The following is a 14,176-nucleotide window of genomic DNA, read 5'->3' as shown; positions in this document are numbered from 1 at the left end:
GGACCTCTTCTAGCATCCGCTAGAATAGATCCCAGGATCAAATGGATCGCTTCAGCTGCCGAAAAGCAACTTGGAGGCTCCTAAACCAAGTGTGGAAGATGGGACCTTCACCCCACAACACTCACACACACAAATTATTTTGGGGTGGGAGTTGGTGGAGCAAACCGGGAGCCCAGTTCCATTTAGCAAGCCTCTCTCTCCCCCCCCCTTCCTTCACCCCCACCGACCCCCACTCCCTCCCCATGGTTCCCAGCCAACTCTACTTGGAACCATCCATCCCGATCTCCAGGTCCATTTATCAATCCTCTCCCCCCCTTCACCCCCAACGATCCCCACTCCATCTCCAGGTCCATTTGGCAATCCTCTCCCACCCCCACTCCTCCCCCCATCGTTCCCTGCCAGCTCTGATAGGAACTATCCATTCCGATCTCCAGCTCCATGGGGATGGGAGGGGGGTCGTTGGGAGGGTGAAGCGAGGGGGGAGAGGGTTAATAAATCGTCTCCCCCCTCCCTCCCTCCCCGACCCCCACTCTCCTTCCCATCGTTCCCAGCCAACTCTGATCAGAACCATCCATTCCGATCTCCAGTCCCACTTAGCAATCCTCTTCCCCACCTCCCTTCCACCCCTACCGATCCTCACTCCCCTCCCCATCGTTCCCAGCCAGCTCTGCATCGGAACCATCCACCCCGATCTCCAGTCCCATTTACAATCCTCTCCCCCCCCTCCAGCGCCACTATTCCCCTTCCCATCGTTTCCAGCCAGCTCTGGATCGGAACCACCCATCCCGATCTCCAGTCCCATTTAGCAATCCTCTCCCCCCCCCCTTCACCTCCACCTCCACAGACCCTCACTCCCCTCCCCATCGTTCCCAGCCAGTTCTGGGTCGGAACCACCCATCCCGATCTCCAGTCCCATTTAGCAATCCTCTCCCCCCCCTTCACCTCCACCTCCACAGACCCTCACTCCCCTCCCCATCGTTCCCAGCCAGTTCTGGATCGGAACCACCCATCCCGATCTCCAGTCCCATTTAGCAATCCTCTCCCCCCCCTTCACCTCCACCTCCACAGACCCTCACTCCCCTCCCCATCGTTCCCAGCCAGTTCTGGATCGGAACCACCCATCCCGATCTCCAGTCCCATTTAGCAATCCTCTCCCCCCCCTTCACCTCCACCTCCACAGACCCTCACTCCCCTCCCCATCGTTCCCAGCCAGTTCTGGGTCGGAACCACCCATCCCGATCTCCAGTCTCATTTAGCAATCCTCTCCCCACCCCTCTCCACCTCCACCGACCCTCACTCCCCTCCCCATCGTTCCCAGCCAGTTCTGGGTCGGAACCACCCATCCCGATCTCCAGTCTCATTTAGCAATCCTCTCCCCCCCCCCCCTTCACCTCCACCGACCCTCACTCCACTCCCCATCGTTCCCAGCCAGGTCTGGGTCGGAACCACCCATCCCCATCTCGCCCCCCCCCCGTCTCCCCCACCACCACCAAACCCCAAGAAACTCCAGCCAAAATGAGGGAAGGCTTAAAGGCAGGCGGGCAAGCAGGCAGGCGTTAAGGGAAGGTCGCTGCTGGGGGATAAGCGCGTGCAGCTTTGACAGGCTAAAGCGGGGTTTTTTCTTTTGGTTTTGGGGGGTGTTTGGCATCCTGCGAAGCAAAAGGGGAGAGAGGGATAGGGGGAGTCGGGGGGGGGACGGAGAACGAACCCGCACCGCGCTTCTCCCACGCCGGAATGTTCGGAATGCCGGAGCAAAAAAATAATAATGGGGGGTGGGGGTGTAATTTTTTTTCCTCATTTTTTTTTTTTATTTACCTACGGCTGCCCAAATCATAGCAAACGCCTCTGGGGTCCTACGGGTGGGCCCATGTAGTCCGCCGCGGCGAAGCGGGAGAAAAATCCCCGGCGAGGGTGGGGAAGGTGGAGTTGCGGAGAGTGGAACCGTCGTGTCCCGAAAAAACGAAGCTCGTTTCTTCCGCCGCCCACCCCCCCCCTTTTTTCCCCCTTCCCCTTCGGACACTTGGGCGAAAAAGGCGACGTAATTCGAGCCGCCCACCCGCCCACGCTGGGGGGGGGGGAGGCTCGGAGGAACCGGCGGCGAAGCGGCACCTCGCCCTGAGGCGAATTGCGGCCGGGTCCTAACGCTCGAGAGGCTCCGCGCCGCAAAGCCGCTTTTGGGCCTCGCTCGGACGTTTTCCTCTCTCCCCGGGACGTGGCGGCGGCGGCGGGCGAGAGGAAAAAAGAGCAGGGCGGAGCCGGAGGGGCCTGACGGGTTTCTCTGAGGGGGCTGCTGCGCCCACCTGAGAGGCTTGTGGTGGTGATGTGGGTTAACTTGAGTCGAGGCTGCTAGGCCCTAATTTAGGGGCCCTTCAGATCAGTGGTCTTCCAACCTTGGCAACTTTTAAGCCTGGAGGACTTCAAATCCCAGAATTCCCCAGCTCCATGTTTAAAAATCTTCCAGGCTTAAAAGCAACGCTCCAGGTTTAAAAAGTCTCCTCCAGGTTTAAAAGTCCTCCAGGCTTAAAAGCAATGCTGGCTGGGGAATAGAATAGAATAGAATAGAATAGAAATATTTATTGGCCAAGTGTGATTGGACACACAAGGAATTTGTCTTTGGTGCATATGCTCTCAGAAAATATGCATTCATCAAGAATCATGAGGTACAACATAGGGGATTGACATAGGGGTCAAATAAGCAATGAAGAAATAATCAATATTAATAAAAATCTTAAGGATACAAGCAACAAGTTATAGTTATAAGTCTGGGAGTTGACTCCAGGCTTAAAAGTCCTCCAGGCTTAAAAAAAAAGCTCATCCAGGCTTAAAAGCAACACTGGCTGTAAAATTCTAGGAATTGAAGTCCTCCAGGCTTAAAAGTAAAAATCCCCCAGGCTTAAAAGTCCTCCAGGCTTAAAAGCAACACTGGCTGGGGAATTCTGGGGGTTGAAGTCCTCCGGACTTAAAAGTAAAACTTGTTCAGGCTTTAAAAGGCTCCTCCAGGCTTAAAAATCCTCTAGGCTTAAAAGCAACGGTGGCTGGGGAATTCTGGGAGTCAAAGTCCTCCAGGCTTTAAAAAGGCTATTTCAGGCTTAAAAGTCCTCCAGCCTTAAAAGCAACACTGGCTAGGGAATTCTGGGAGTTGAAGTCCTCCGGGCTTAAAAGTAATAGTCGTCCAGGCTTAAGAAGGCTCCTCCATGTTTAAAAATCTTCCAGGCTTAAAAGCAACACTGGCTGGGGAATTCATCTGTTTTCATCTGTTCCACAACTTCTCAAGATCATGTGAAATGCTAGCGCCTTGGTATAAGACCACACTTGGAATGGAAACCTCACCAGAGTTAGCCCCCACATTTCAACCCTGAGTTGCAAATATTATCTTCTAATCAGGAAGATAAGCAGAGTTGCATGAGATTATACCATGGACGGAAGTCACAAAAACTCATTGAAGGATTTTTCCACAAATAGGACAACATTCTTTCCTAGTTTGAGCAAGCAAACATGAATTTTGAACTTGGATGGAGGATAAATGTCTGATATAATCTGAATAATTCAACAGGTCAAAGGGAGTATCCATCCACTGGTTTGCAGAAGTACACACTAATCTAGGAAAATAATTCTCAGTAAGAGGCAAGCAGGCTGATCAGTTAAGAAAAGTAGAGGTAGTCCTCAATTTACGACCACCATTGAGCCCAGGTTTTTGTTGCTAAGCGAAACAATGAAGTGAGTTCTGCCCCATTTCCTTGCCACAATGGTTAAATGAATCACTGCAGTTGTTGAATTAGTAACATGATTGTTAATTGAATCTTCCCCATTGACTTTGCTTGTCAGAAGGTCGCAAAAGCAGATCACATGGCCCTGGGATATTGCATTGGTCACAAATATGAATCAGTTGCCAAGATCATATGCTGCAACGTCCTACCGGTCAATGACTACTTCAGCTTCAACCGCAACAACACAAGAGCACGCAACAGATTCAAACTTAATATGAACCGCTCCAAACTTGACTGTAAAAAATATGATTTCAACAATCGAGTTATCGAAGCGTGGGACTCATTACCGGACTCAATTGTGTCAACCCCTAACCCCCAACATTTCTCCCTTAGACTCTCCACGATTGACCTCTCCAGGTTCCTAAGAGGCCAGTAAGGGGCGTACATAAGTGCACTGGTGTGCCTTTCGTCCCCTGTCTAATTGTCTTTTCTTTCTCTCACTTATCATATATATTTTCTTTCTTTCATATATCCTCTCCTCTAAGTTCACTTTACCCTTATATATATTACTACATGTCTATTTTTCTTCCTATGTATTTGTGTATTGGACAAATGAATAAATAAACAAACAAACAAATAAATAAATCTGAATTTTTATGACATGGCCATCGGGCCATTGGTTGTAAGTGTGGAAAACAATCAATGGCCTTTTTTCACTGCCACTGAAACTCTGAATGGTCACTAAATGAATAGTTATAAGTTGAGGACTACCTGTAACATGCTTCTTGGAAAAGATAGAATACGGACACAGGGAGAAAGAATATGGGTGGCGCAGTGGTTATAGTGCAGCACTGCAGGCTACTTCAGGTAACTGCTAGCTGTGGTTCAGCAGTTCAAATCTCACCACCGGCTCAAGGTTGACTCAGCCTTCCATCCTTCCGAGATGGGTAAAATAAGGACCCAGATTGTTGGGGGCAATATGCTGATTCTGTAAACCGCTTAGAGAGAGTTGTGAAGTAGTATATAAGCCTAAATGCTAAATGGTTTAATAGAAATATTTCTAACATTTTTAAACCCAAACTATTTTCAAAATGTTAAGATCTGAACTTTAGATATTGTATTATTGTAGAAAGAAGTGTAATCTTTTGAAGTTTGCACCTAGACAGTAGGTTTAGCAGCATTTATTCTGAAAGTTTCATAATCTTATTGCATACAGTATAATGGCTAACGTAGACTGCTTATTGCAGTATTTGTCAACTTCAACCAGAGATGTGTGGGCTTCAATTCCCAGAATTCCCTAGCATGCTGGCTGGGGAATTCTGGGAATTGGAAGTCCATACATCTTTAAATGCTTGAGTTTGAGAAACACCAGCTGAGAGCCTTGCTGGTATAAATTTTTTAGTTTCTCCAACATAAAATAAAAACAATACATAACTTCAAACACAGCATCAGTGCTTATAATCAAACATATACAATTTTTTTCTTTTTTCTTATGATCATTCAATGGCTCTTTTATCCCACGAATCCCAGCGACCAGTTAGGTCCCACAGAGTTGGCCTTCTCCGGGTCCCGTCAACTAAACAATGTCGTTTGGCGGGACCCAGGGGAAGAGCCTTCTCTGTGGCGGCCCCGACCCTTTGGAATCAACTCCCCCCAGATATCAGAGTTGCCCCCACCCTCCTAGCCTTTCGTAAGCTCCTTAAAACCCACCTCTGTCGTCAGGCATGGGGGAATTGACATGTTCCTTCCCCCTAGGCTTATAAAATTTGTGTATGGTATGCTAGTGTGTATGATTGGTTTTTAACTTGTGGTGTTCTTAAAATTAATTTAATATTGGATTTGTCTTGTATTGCTGTTGCTGTGAGCCGCCCCGAGTCTGCGGAGAGGGGCAGCATACAAATCTGATTAAACTTAAACTTAAACTTAAACTTAAACTTATCTCTTTCCTCCTATAAAGGACTCTATAAGCTTATACAGCATTATAAATTATTAAACCTCTAAGAAAGTATCTTTTCTCCATCTAACAATGAAACATTGCAACAACCTATACATTCTGCCACAGAACCTATACATACTGCCACAGAACTACATCCAACCAAAGATGATAACCCCCTAGAAATCATATGGGTCAACATAAAAGAAAAAAAGAGCAACACCACAATTGGAGTATACTACAGACCACCCAACCAAACAGACACAATGGATGACCTCTTCACATGCCAACTAACAGACATATGCAACAAACACAGCACGACAATAATGGGGGACTTCAACTACCCAGACATCAACTGGAAAACTAACTCAGCACCAAGCGGAAAGTCTGCCAAATTTCTTTCCAGTCTAGCTGACAACTTTCTAACCCAAAAAGTTGAAACAGGAACCAGAGGGAATGCTATATTAGACCTAATACTAACAAACAGGGAAGAAACAATAGAGGGAACAGAAGAAGAAGGGAAACTGGGAGAGAGCGACCACGTCATCCTCAAATTCAACATAGTGCAATCACTAGCTACTATACCCAACACCACTACAGTCCCAGACTTCAGAAAAGCAGACTTTAACAAGCTCAGAGCGAACCTTGAACAATGCCCCTGGAACGAACTCTTAGAAGGAAAAACCACTCAGGAAGCCTGGGTGATCCTAAAAAACAGCATCATAGACGCCCAAAACAACGCAATCCCCATGAAAAGGAAAAACAGGAAAACCAAAACTAAACCTGCATGGCTAAACAAAGTCCTTGCAGATGACATAAAAGGAAAAAAAGCTAAGTACAAACAATGGAAAGAAGGACTCATAACCAAAGCGGAATATCAGCAAACAACCAGTTCCTGCAAACAAAAAATAAAAACAGCAAAGGCACAATATGAACAACACCTTGCAGCGGAAGTCAAAGACAACAAAAAAAAGATTCTTCCAACACATGAACAATAAGAAGAAAATCAAAGAAACAATCGTCACACTAAAAAACGAAGAGGGTAGAGAAATCACAGACAGCAATGACCAAGCACAGCTACTCAACGCCTACTTTGCATCAGTCTTCACACAAAAGGGAACCTCCCTCCAACCAATCTCCAATTTAACTGCAACAAACTGCCCCAGAACCGAACTCAACATAGACAAAAGCACAGTGAGGGACTACCTGAGGGAACTCAACGAATACAAATCACCAGGGCCAGACGGACTTCACCCCAAAGTCCTAAAAGAATTGGCAGACACCATAGCGGAACTCCTCCTCATCTACCAAATATCCTGGATCACTGGAGACCTACCGGAAGACTGGAAGCGAGCTGACGTAGTCCCCATCCACAAAAAAGGCAAAAAGACCGACCCAGGTAACTACAGACCAATCAGTCTGACCTCTATACCTGGAAAAATACTGGAGAAAATAATCAAAAAACAACTTACCCACTTCCTAGAAACAAACAAGATCATATCCAATAGCCAGCACGGATTCATCAGAAACAAATCATGCCAAACCAATCTCATATCATTTTTCAACACCATAACCAAGTCAGTTGACCAACGCAACTCAGTGGACCTCATATACTTGGACTTCAGTAAGGCTTTCGATAAAATCGACCACAATCTCCTAATCCGCAAACTAGAAAAAAATGGAGTAGATTACTACACATGTAGATGGATAAACAGTTGGCTGACCAACCGCACCCAACGAGTTGTCCTCAACGGCACCAAATCCACATGGAAAAAAGTAGACAGTGGAGTACCACAGGGCTCTGTCCTGGGTCCTGTGCTCTTTAACATCTTCATCAACGACCTGGACGAGGGAATAAAAGGGGAACTAATAAAATTTGCAGATGACACCAAGCTGGCGGGGGTAGCCAACACCCTTGAGGACAGGCTCAGAGTACAAGAAGACCTAGACAGACTATCACAGTGGGCCCATACCAACAAAATGAGGTTCAACACCGACAAATGCAGAGTCCTCCACCTCGGCAAAAAGAACCCTAGACATACATACAGCCTGGGAGATACCCCACTCAGCAGTAGTGACTGCGAAAGAGATCTTGGAGTCTTGGTGGACAATCAACTAAACATGAGTCAGCAATGTGCAGCAGCAGCCAAAAAAGCCAACGCAATCCTAAGCTGCATCAACAGAGGAATACGCTCCAAGACCAGGGAAGTACTAATACCACTCTACTATGCCCTGGTCAGACCCCACCTGGAGTACTGCATCCAATTTTGGTTACCTCACTACAAAAAAGACATCGAAACTCTGGAGAAGGTGCAAAAAAGAGCAACCAAAATGATTAGGGGACTCGAAACCAAGACTTACGAAGAGAGATTGAGAGAACTGGGCATGGACAGCCTAGAAAAAAGGTCTAGAGGGGACATGATAGCAGTTTACAGATACTTGAGGGGTTGCCACGGTGAGGAGGGGGTCTCTTTATTCCCCAGGGCACCAGAGGGCCGGACGAGGAACAATGGTTGGAAGCTGACCAAGGAGAGATTCAACCTGGAAATAAGGAAGAACTTCCTGACTGTCAGAGCGATCAACCAATGGAACTGCCTGCCAGGGGAGGTGGTGAACTCCCCAACTCTGGACACCTTCAAGAGGAGATTGGACTTCCATTTGGCTGGGGTGCTGTAGGGTTTCCTGCTCAGGCAGGGGGTTGGACTCGATGACCTAACGGTCCCTTTCAACTCTATTAATAAAATTAAAATTAAAAAAAATTCATAAAATCTCATTAATTCGCATCTTAATTTAATCTTACATATCTGCAGTGAAGGGTTGCAAAAAATTTTTACTACCACACTGTGGGCATAGCTTATTTTGTGGGTGTGGCTTGCCGGTCATGTGATCAGGTGGGAGTAGCTTGACAATAGTGTGACGGGGTGGCTTAAAGGTCATGTGACTGGCTTAAAGGAGGCCAACTTGATGTCACTCAAGTCAAGGGTTTAGGTTAGAGTTAGGGTTCTCCTCGCCTCAAAGAGATTTCCTTATCTATTTACTATTACTGACCATCCAAAATAAACTATTTAATCTTATGTATGTATGCCATATGTGTACATACATATTACACACATGCACACAAAAATATACATTATGTACTATATAAACTGTATGTATACATACGCACGCACAGCTCTTCTAAAATTATACACATTCAACCTCATTGACTGTGAACAGTACCCAGAGACAAGAAGGGGGGGAAGAAAAAAAATTCAAACTTTTTCTACTGGTTCTGCATACCTGATTGTACCCGTAGGAACCCATCACTGTATATCTGTTAAACTAATTAGTCCAATATCTGATCACCAGCTGAGAGTTTTAATGGGGAGAAGCAGAATCAAAGTCACACAGATAAATAAATAAACTAAGTGTTGTGGTTCCGTCTGAGGCCCCTCAGGGAACGGCTGATCTTCTGTCGGTTTCCAGCTCAGAGGGAGAGGCTGAGGAACAGGAGGTGCAGGCAGACGAGGAGGAGGAATCCCAGGCTGAAGAAGAGGGAGGACAGCCAGAGTCCCCCCAGAGGGAGCTCTCCCCAGCAAGCAGCCTGGATTCCATAGAGGAATTCCTTATGCACAAGCCATAATTGATCTGCGACAGAGAAGAGCTACTCAGAGAAGGGATCAATTGGCTAAGTACTTTCAGCATTAAAGAGGCAACAGCTGGGTTTGGGTGTGGTGCTCTTTGGAAAGGCTAAAAGGCAGACCCACCCTTCCTGGCTTGTGGAGTTTTATCTTTGAAAGTCTTGGGACCTGGCTGTGAACTTTGGCGTCTTGGAATCCTGGTTTGTGCCTTTGACTACTGAAACCTTGGGGGTGGGTGTGCCAGCAAGAAGCTTGCTGTATTGTCTGGACATCAGGACTCTGCTGTAAAGTATTATAGCCTGTCTGTTGGGAAGAACAGGTTTTCCTCTGTGTTTATTTTTTCCAGCTATAAAGTACTTTTGCTTTTACCAGAGTGTCTGGCTGTTTTTTCCAGTTGGTGTTGAGGTCTGGGGGAACCCAGACAGAACACTAAGTAAGGCCAGCCTTGCCTTAGAACGTTCTATGATACACCTCATGCATTCTTCATCCTAAGTAAAAGCTTAGCGTTTTGCTACTCAAGTTCAGAGTGAAGAATGAAAAACTTCAGAAGAGAAGGATTTAGGGGTAGTGATTTCTGACAGTCTCAAAATGGGTGAGCAGTGTGGTCGGGCGGTAGGAAAAGCAAGTAGGATGCTTGGCTGCATAGCTAGAGGTATAACAAGCAGGAAGAGGGAGATTGTGATCCCCTTATATAGAGCGCTGGTGAGACCACATTTGGAATACTGTGTTCAGTTCTGGAGACCTCACCTACAAAAAGATATTGACAAAATTGAACGGGTCCAAAGACGGGCTACAAAAATGGTGGAAGGTCTTAAGCATAAAACGTATCAGGAAAGACTTAATGAACTCAATCTGTATAGTCTGGAGGACAGAAGGAAAAGGGGGGACATGATCGAAACATTTAAATATGTTAAAGGGTTAAATAAGGTTCAGGAGGGAAGTGTTTTTAATAGGAAAGTGAACACAAGAACAAGGGGGCACAATCTGAAGTTAGTTGGGGGAAAGATCAAAAGCAACGTGAGAAAATATTATTTTACTGAAAGAGTAGTACAGATCCTTGGAACAAACTTCCAGCAGACGTGGTTGGTAAATCCACAGTAACTGAATTTAAACATGCCTGGGATAAACATATATCCATTGTAAGATAAAATACAGGAAATAGTATAAGGGCAGACTAGATGGACCATGAGGTCTTTTTCTGCCGTCAGTCTTCTATGTTTCTATGTTTCTATGAAGGAATAAAGAAAGTAACTTACCACCTTGTTCATCCTATGATGTGGATTCCCAAAGACCATCGCGCATTTTGATAAGACGCAAACCCACATGCACAGCTTAAGAAATGCCACTCATTGCAATGCATTTATGCTTAATGTTTCAAAACTGCTGAAAGCCGGAGGAAGCCTCAGTGCAGGCTCTTTCGGAGAGCGGTTAATAAAGTTCCATCTGCAAGCCGCACTTAAAGCCATACCAAACCTTGCTACCAACCAGAATCCGGTAAGCATTGAAAAGAGACCTTGTCCTCCCTTTCTAAAATTAATAGCCACAGTGAGATCTTTGCCATGGGAATGAATGTATGTATTTATAACATTTCCTCCAGCAGTCTTCTGCAAAACACAGGCCGTTGGAAAAAGCTTACCCCTCCCTTTAAAAATGGGAAAGAAAATTCCGCCGCACATCTGGTTTTTGTATTGGGAGGGAGAGCGTCCATCTTTCTTTTCTTTTAATAACTTGACCTGTTTTGTTTCTGACAAAAGGATGCTGTGTCTCTTTGGATTCATTCCAAGCACAGATGAGGTCAGCATGAGAGAGAGAGAGAAAGAGAAAGGGAAGGAGAGAGAGAGAGAGGAAAAAAAGCCCAATTCTCACAGCTGGATGTCCACCAACAATCTGAACAAACTATTTCGGTTGCCATTCGCCTTAAACAAGATCTAAGTATTGCCCACAAGATCATATGCTGCAACGTCCTGCCTGTCGGCGACTACTTCAGCTTCAACCACAACAACACAAGAGCACACAACAGATTTAAACTTAATATTAACCGCTCCAAACTTGACAGTAAAAAATATGACTTCAGTAACCGAGTTGTCGAAGCGTGGAACTCATTACCGGACTCCATAGTGTCATCCCCAAACCCCCAACACTTTACCCTTAGATTATCTACGGTTGACCTATCCAGATTCCTAAGAGGTCAGTAAGGGGCGAGTACAAGTGCACTAGAGTGCCTTCCGTCCCCTGTCCTATTGCTCTCCTATATCTCCTATTCCTTTCTTCTATTCCTATATCTCTTCTTCTATTCTTTCATTGATATATTCTATTCCTATATCTTCTTTTCTATTATTTCTTAGATATATTTTACTATGAGTATCTCCTCTATTACCTTCATCATGTATTTTACTATGTGTATATAGATATATACCCACTAAAACCCTCATTGTGTATTGGACTTTTATATCCTTTCTTTATATATAATAACTCATGTCTATCCTCTTCAATATGTATTGTGCATTGGACAAAATAAATAAATAAATAAAATAAATAAATTTCAATCAGAATCGAATACAGTCCGATTCCTTGTTGCAACAATTGTGGGTTGAGGACCGCAATCTTGCAATTTTTTACTCCTGACATCCGAATAACTTCTATTTCATGTCCTTGCAAGAATGTGTGCGTATTTGTATACATCCACACCAGCAGGTTAGTCTCAAGTTAGCTCACTATCAATTTAAACAAGGAACAGCAATAAAAAACATATCTCCGGGACCGCCTTCTGCCGCATGAATTCCAGCGACCGGTCAGGTCCCACAGAGTTGGCCTTCTCCGAGTCCCTTCGACGAAACAATGTTGCCTGGCGGGACCCAGGGGAAGAGCCTTCTCTGTGGTGGCCCCGACCCTCTGGAATCAACACCCCCCCGGAGATTAGAACTGCCCCCACCCTCCTTGCCTTTCGCAAACTTCTCAAAACCCACTTCTGTCATCAGGAATAGGGAAATTGATTCCCCTGGGCCGTTGCACTTTATGTATGATTGTTCTTTGTATTAAGGGTCTTAAATGTGTTTTAATTTTTGGATTTGTATTGTTACTTGTTGTAAGCCGCTCCAAGCCTCTGGAGAGGGACAGCATACAAATCTAATAAATAAGTAAAATAAAATACCAAAGACCCCGGGTGGCGCAGCAGGTAGAGTGCTGTACTGCAAGCCACTGAAGCTGACTGTAGATCTGTAGGTCAGCGGTTCAAATCTTATCACCGGCTCAAGGTTGACTCAGCCTTCCATCCTTCCGAGGTGGGTAAAATGAAGACCCGGATTATGGGGGCAATATGCTGGCTCTGTTAAAAAGTGCTATTGCTAACATGTTGTAAGCCGCCTTGAGTCTAAGGAGAAGGGCGGCATAAAAATTGAATGAATGAATGAATGAATGAATGAATAAAATAAAATAATAAAATAAAATAATAAAATAAAATAAAATAAAATAAATAGCCAAACAGGAACTAAACTGCTAATTGGAGTATTCATTACTGCCACTGTCTATTATTGGATTGCAACTATGGTGGATGCCCTCGTGGCTATCAGGCAGTGAAGGGCTACCAAAGTTTTTGCTACCACACTGTGGGCGTGGCTTATTCATTTTCTTTGAACATCTTTCAGTGCAAATTGGGTGCTCTGGGATGGAGCTCCATTTTTGCTACCCCACTGCATTCCCCCCCCCCGCCGTCCGGGCAGCAGCCCACCCCTGCTATCAAGAGACACAAAATGTGTTGGAATTCAGGCAATGGATGTCCAAGCGCCGCCTCTATGTTGGTTGAGATAGGCAGGATTCCCTTGGGTACCATTTGTTTGGGGTCAAGGGAAAGGGAGGGTTTTGCCTTCTCTTTCTGCTCAAGATCGCCATGGTTAATTGGTGGGCCACTATGTGACACAGAGTGCTGGACTCGATGGACTTTTGGCCCGATTCAGCATGGCTCTTCTTGTATGTTCCTATGTTCTTAACTTCTGGCAAAGAGGCCAGCTCATGGAGCTGAGCTCGTGTGTAATCCTGACTGCATTCCAATCCTTTCATCAGCCCATCATGCATAAGTCTAAATGTCCTTCCGCAGCTGGAAAGGACAATATTGGAGAAAATGATCATAAGTACCTTATCTGTTTAAGCACTTTGGTCAGAAGGACATAAACATAACATACATTATCTTTAGCCACCCTTATCTTTAGCAATGCACCGTTTTGCCTATGAGGAGCCCTGGTGGCACAGTGGTTAGAGTACAGTACTACAGGCTACGTCTGCTGACTACCATAGAAACATAGAAACATAGAAGTCTGACGGCAGAAAAAGACCTCATGGTCCAACTAGTCTGCCCTTATACTATTTTCTGTATTTTATCTTAGGATGGATATATGTTTATCCCAGGCATGTTTAAATTCAGTTACTGTGGATTTATCTACCACGTCTGCTGGAAGTTTGTTCCAAGGATCTACTACTCTTTCAGTAAAATAATATTTTCTCCAGACCATGCAGAATGCAGCTGCGAGAGCAATCATGGGCTTCCCTAGATATGCCCATGTTACACCAACACTCCGCAGTCTGCATTGGTTGACGATCAGTTTCCGGTCACAATTCAAAGTGTTGGTCATGACCTATAAAGGCCTTCATGGCATCGGACCAGAATATCTCCGGGACCGCCTTCTGCCGCATGAATCCCAGTGACCGATTAGGTCCCACAGAGTTGGCCTTCTCCGGGTCCCGTCGACTAAACAATGCTGGCTGGCGGGACCCAGGGGAAGAGCCTTCTCTGTGACGGCCCCAACCCTCTGGAACCAGCTCCCCCCAGAGATTAGGATTGCCCCCACCCTCCTTGCCTTTTGTAAACTCCTTAAAACCCACCTCTGCTGTCAGGCATGGAGGAACTGAGATATCTCCCAGTT

The 14,176-nt window shown here is 45.6% G+C and overlaps 1 protein-coding gene across 2 annotated transcripts in view; it reads right to left on the bottom strand.

Moving 5' to 3' along the window:
* The window catches only part of AMOTL1 (angiomotin like 1), a 100,982-nt gene that overhangs the window by 72,934 nt on the left and 13,872 nt on the right, over positions 1 to 14,176 (bottom strand). Inside the window, exon 1 of one of the 2 annotated variants that reach the window (XM_070749645.1) lies at positions 1,816 to 2,303. The exons of the other annotated variant lie outside the window; for it this stretch is intronic. Coding sequence (XP_070605746.1) covers positions 1,816 to 1,834 — 19 coding nt within the window. The 5' untranslated portion in view covers positions 1,835 to 2,303. Of the gene's footprint in view, positions 1 to 1,815; positions 2,304 to 14,176 lie in introns of those variants that run through there. 2 annotated transcript variants of the gene reach the window in all.

The sequence above is a fragment of the Erythrolamprus reginae genome, chromosome 4 (genome assembly GCF_031021105.1).
Source record: "Erythrolamprus reginae isolate rEryReg1 chromosome 4, rEryReg1.hap1, whole genome shotgun sequence".
Lineage (NCBI taxonomy): Eukaryota > Metazoa > Chordata > Lepidosauria > Squamata > Dipsadidae > Erythrolamprus > Erythrolamprus reginae.
The sequence above is the reverse complement of the archived record's forward strand: the minus strand, read 5'-3'. Positions and strand labels throughout refer to the sequence as shown.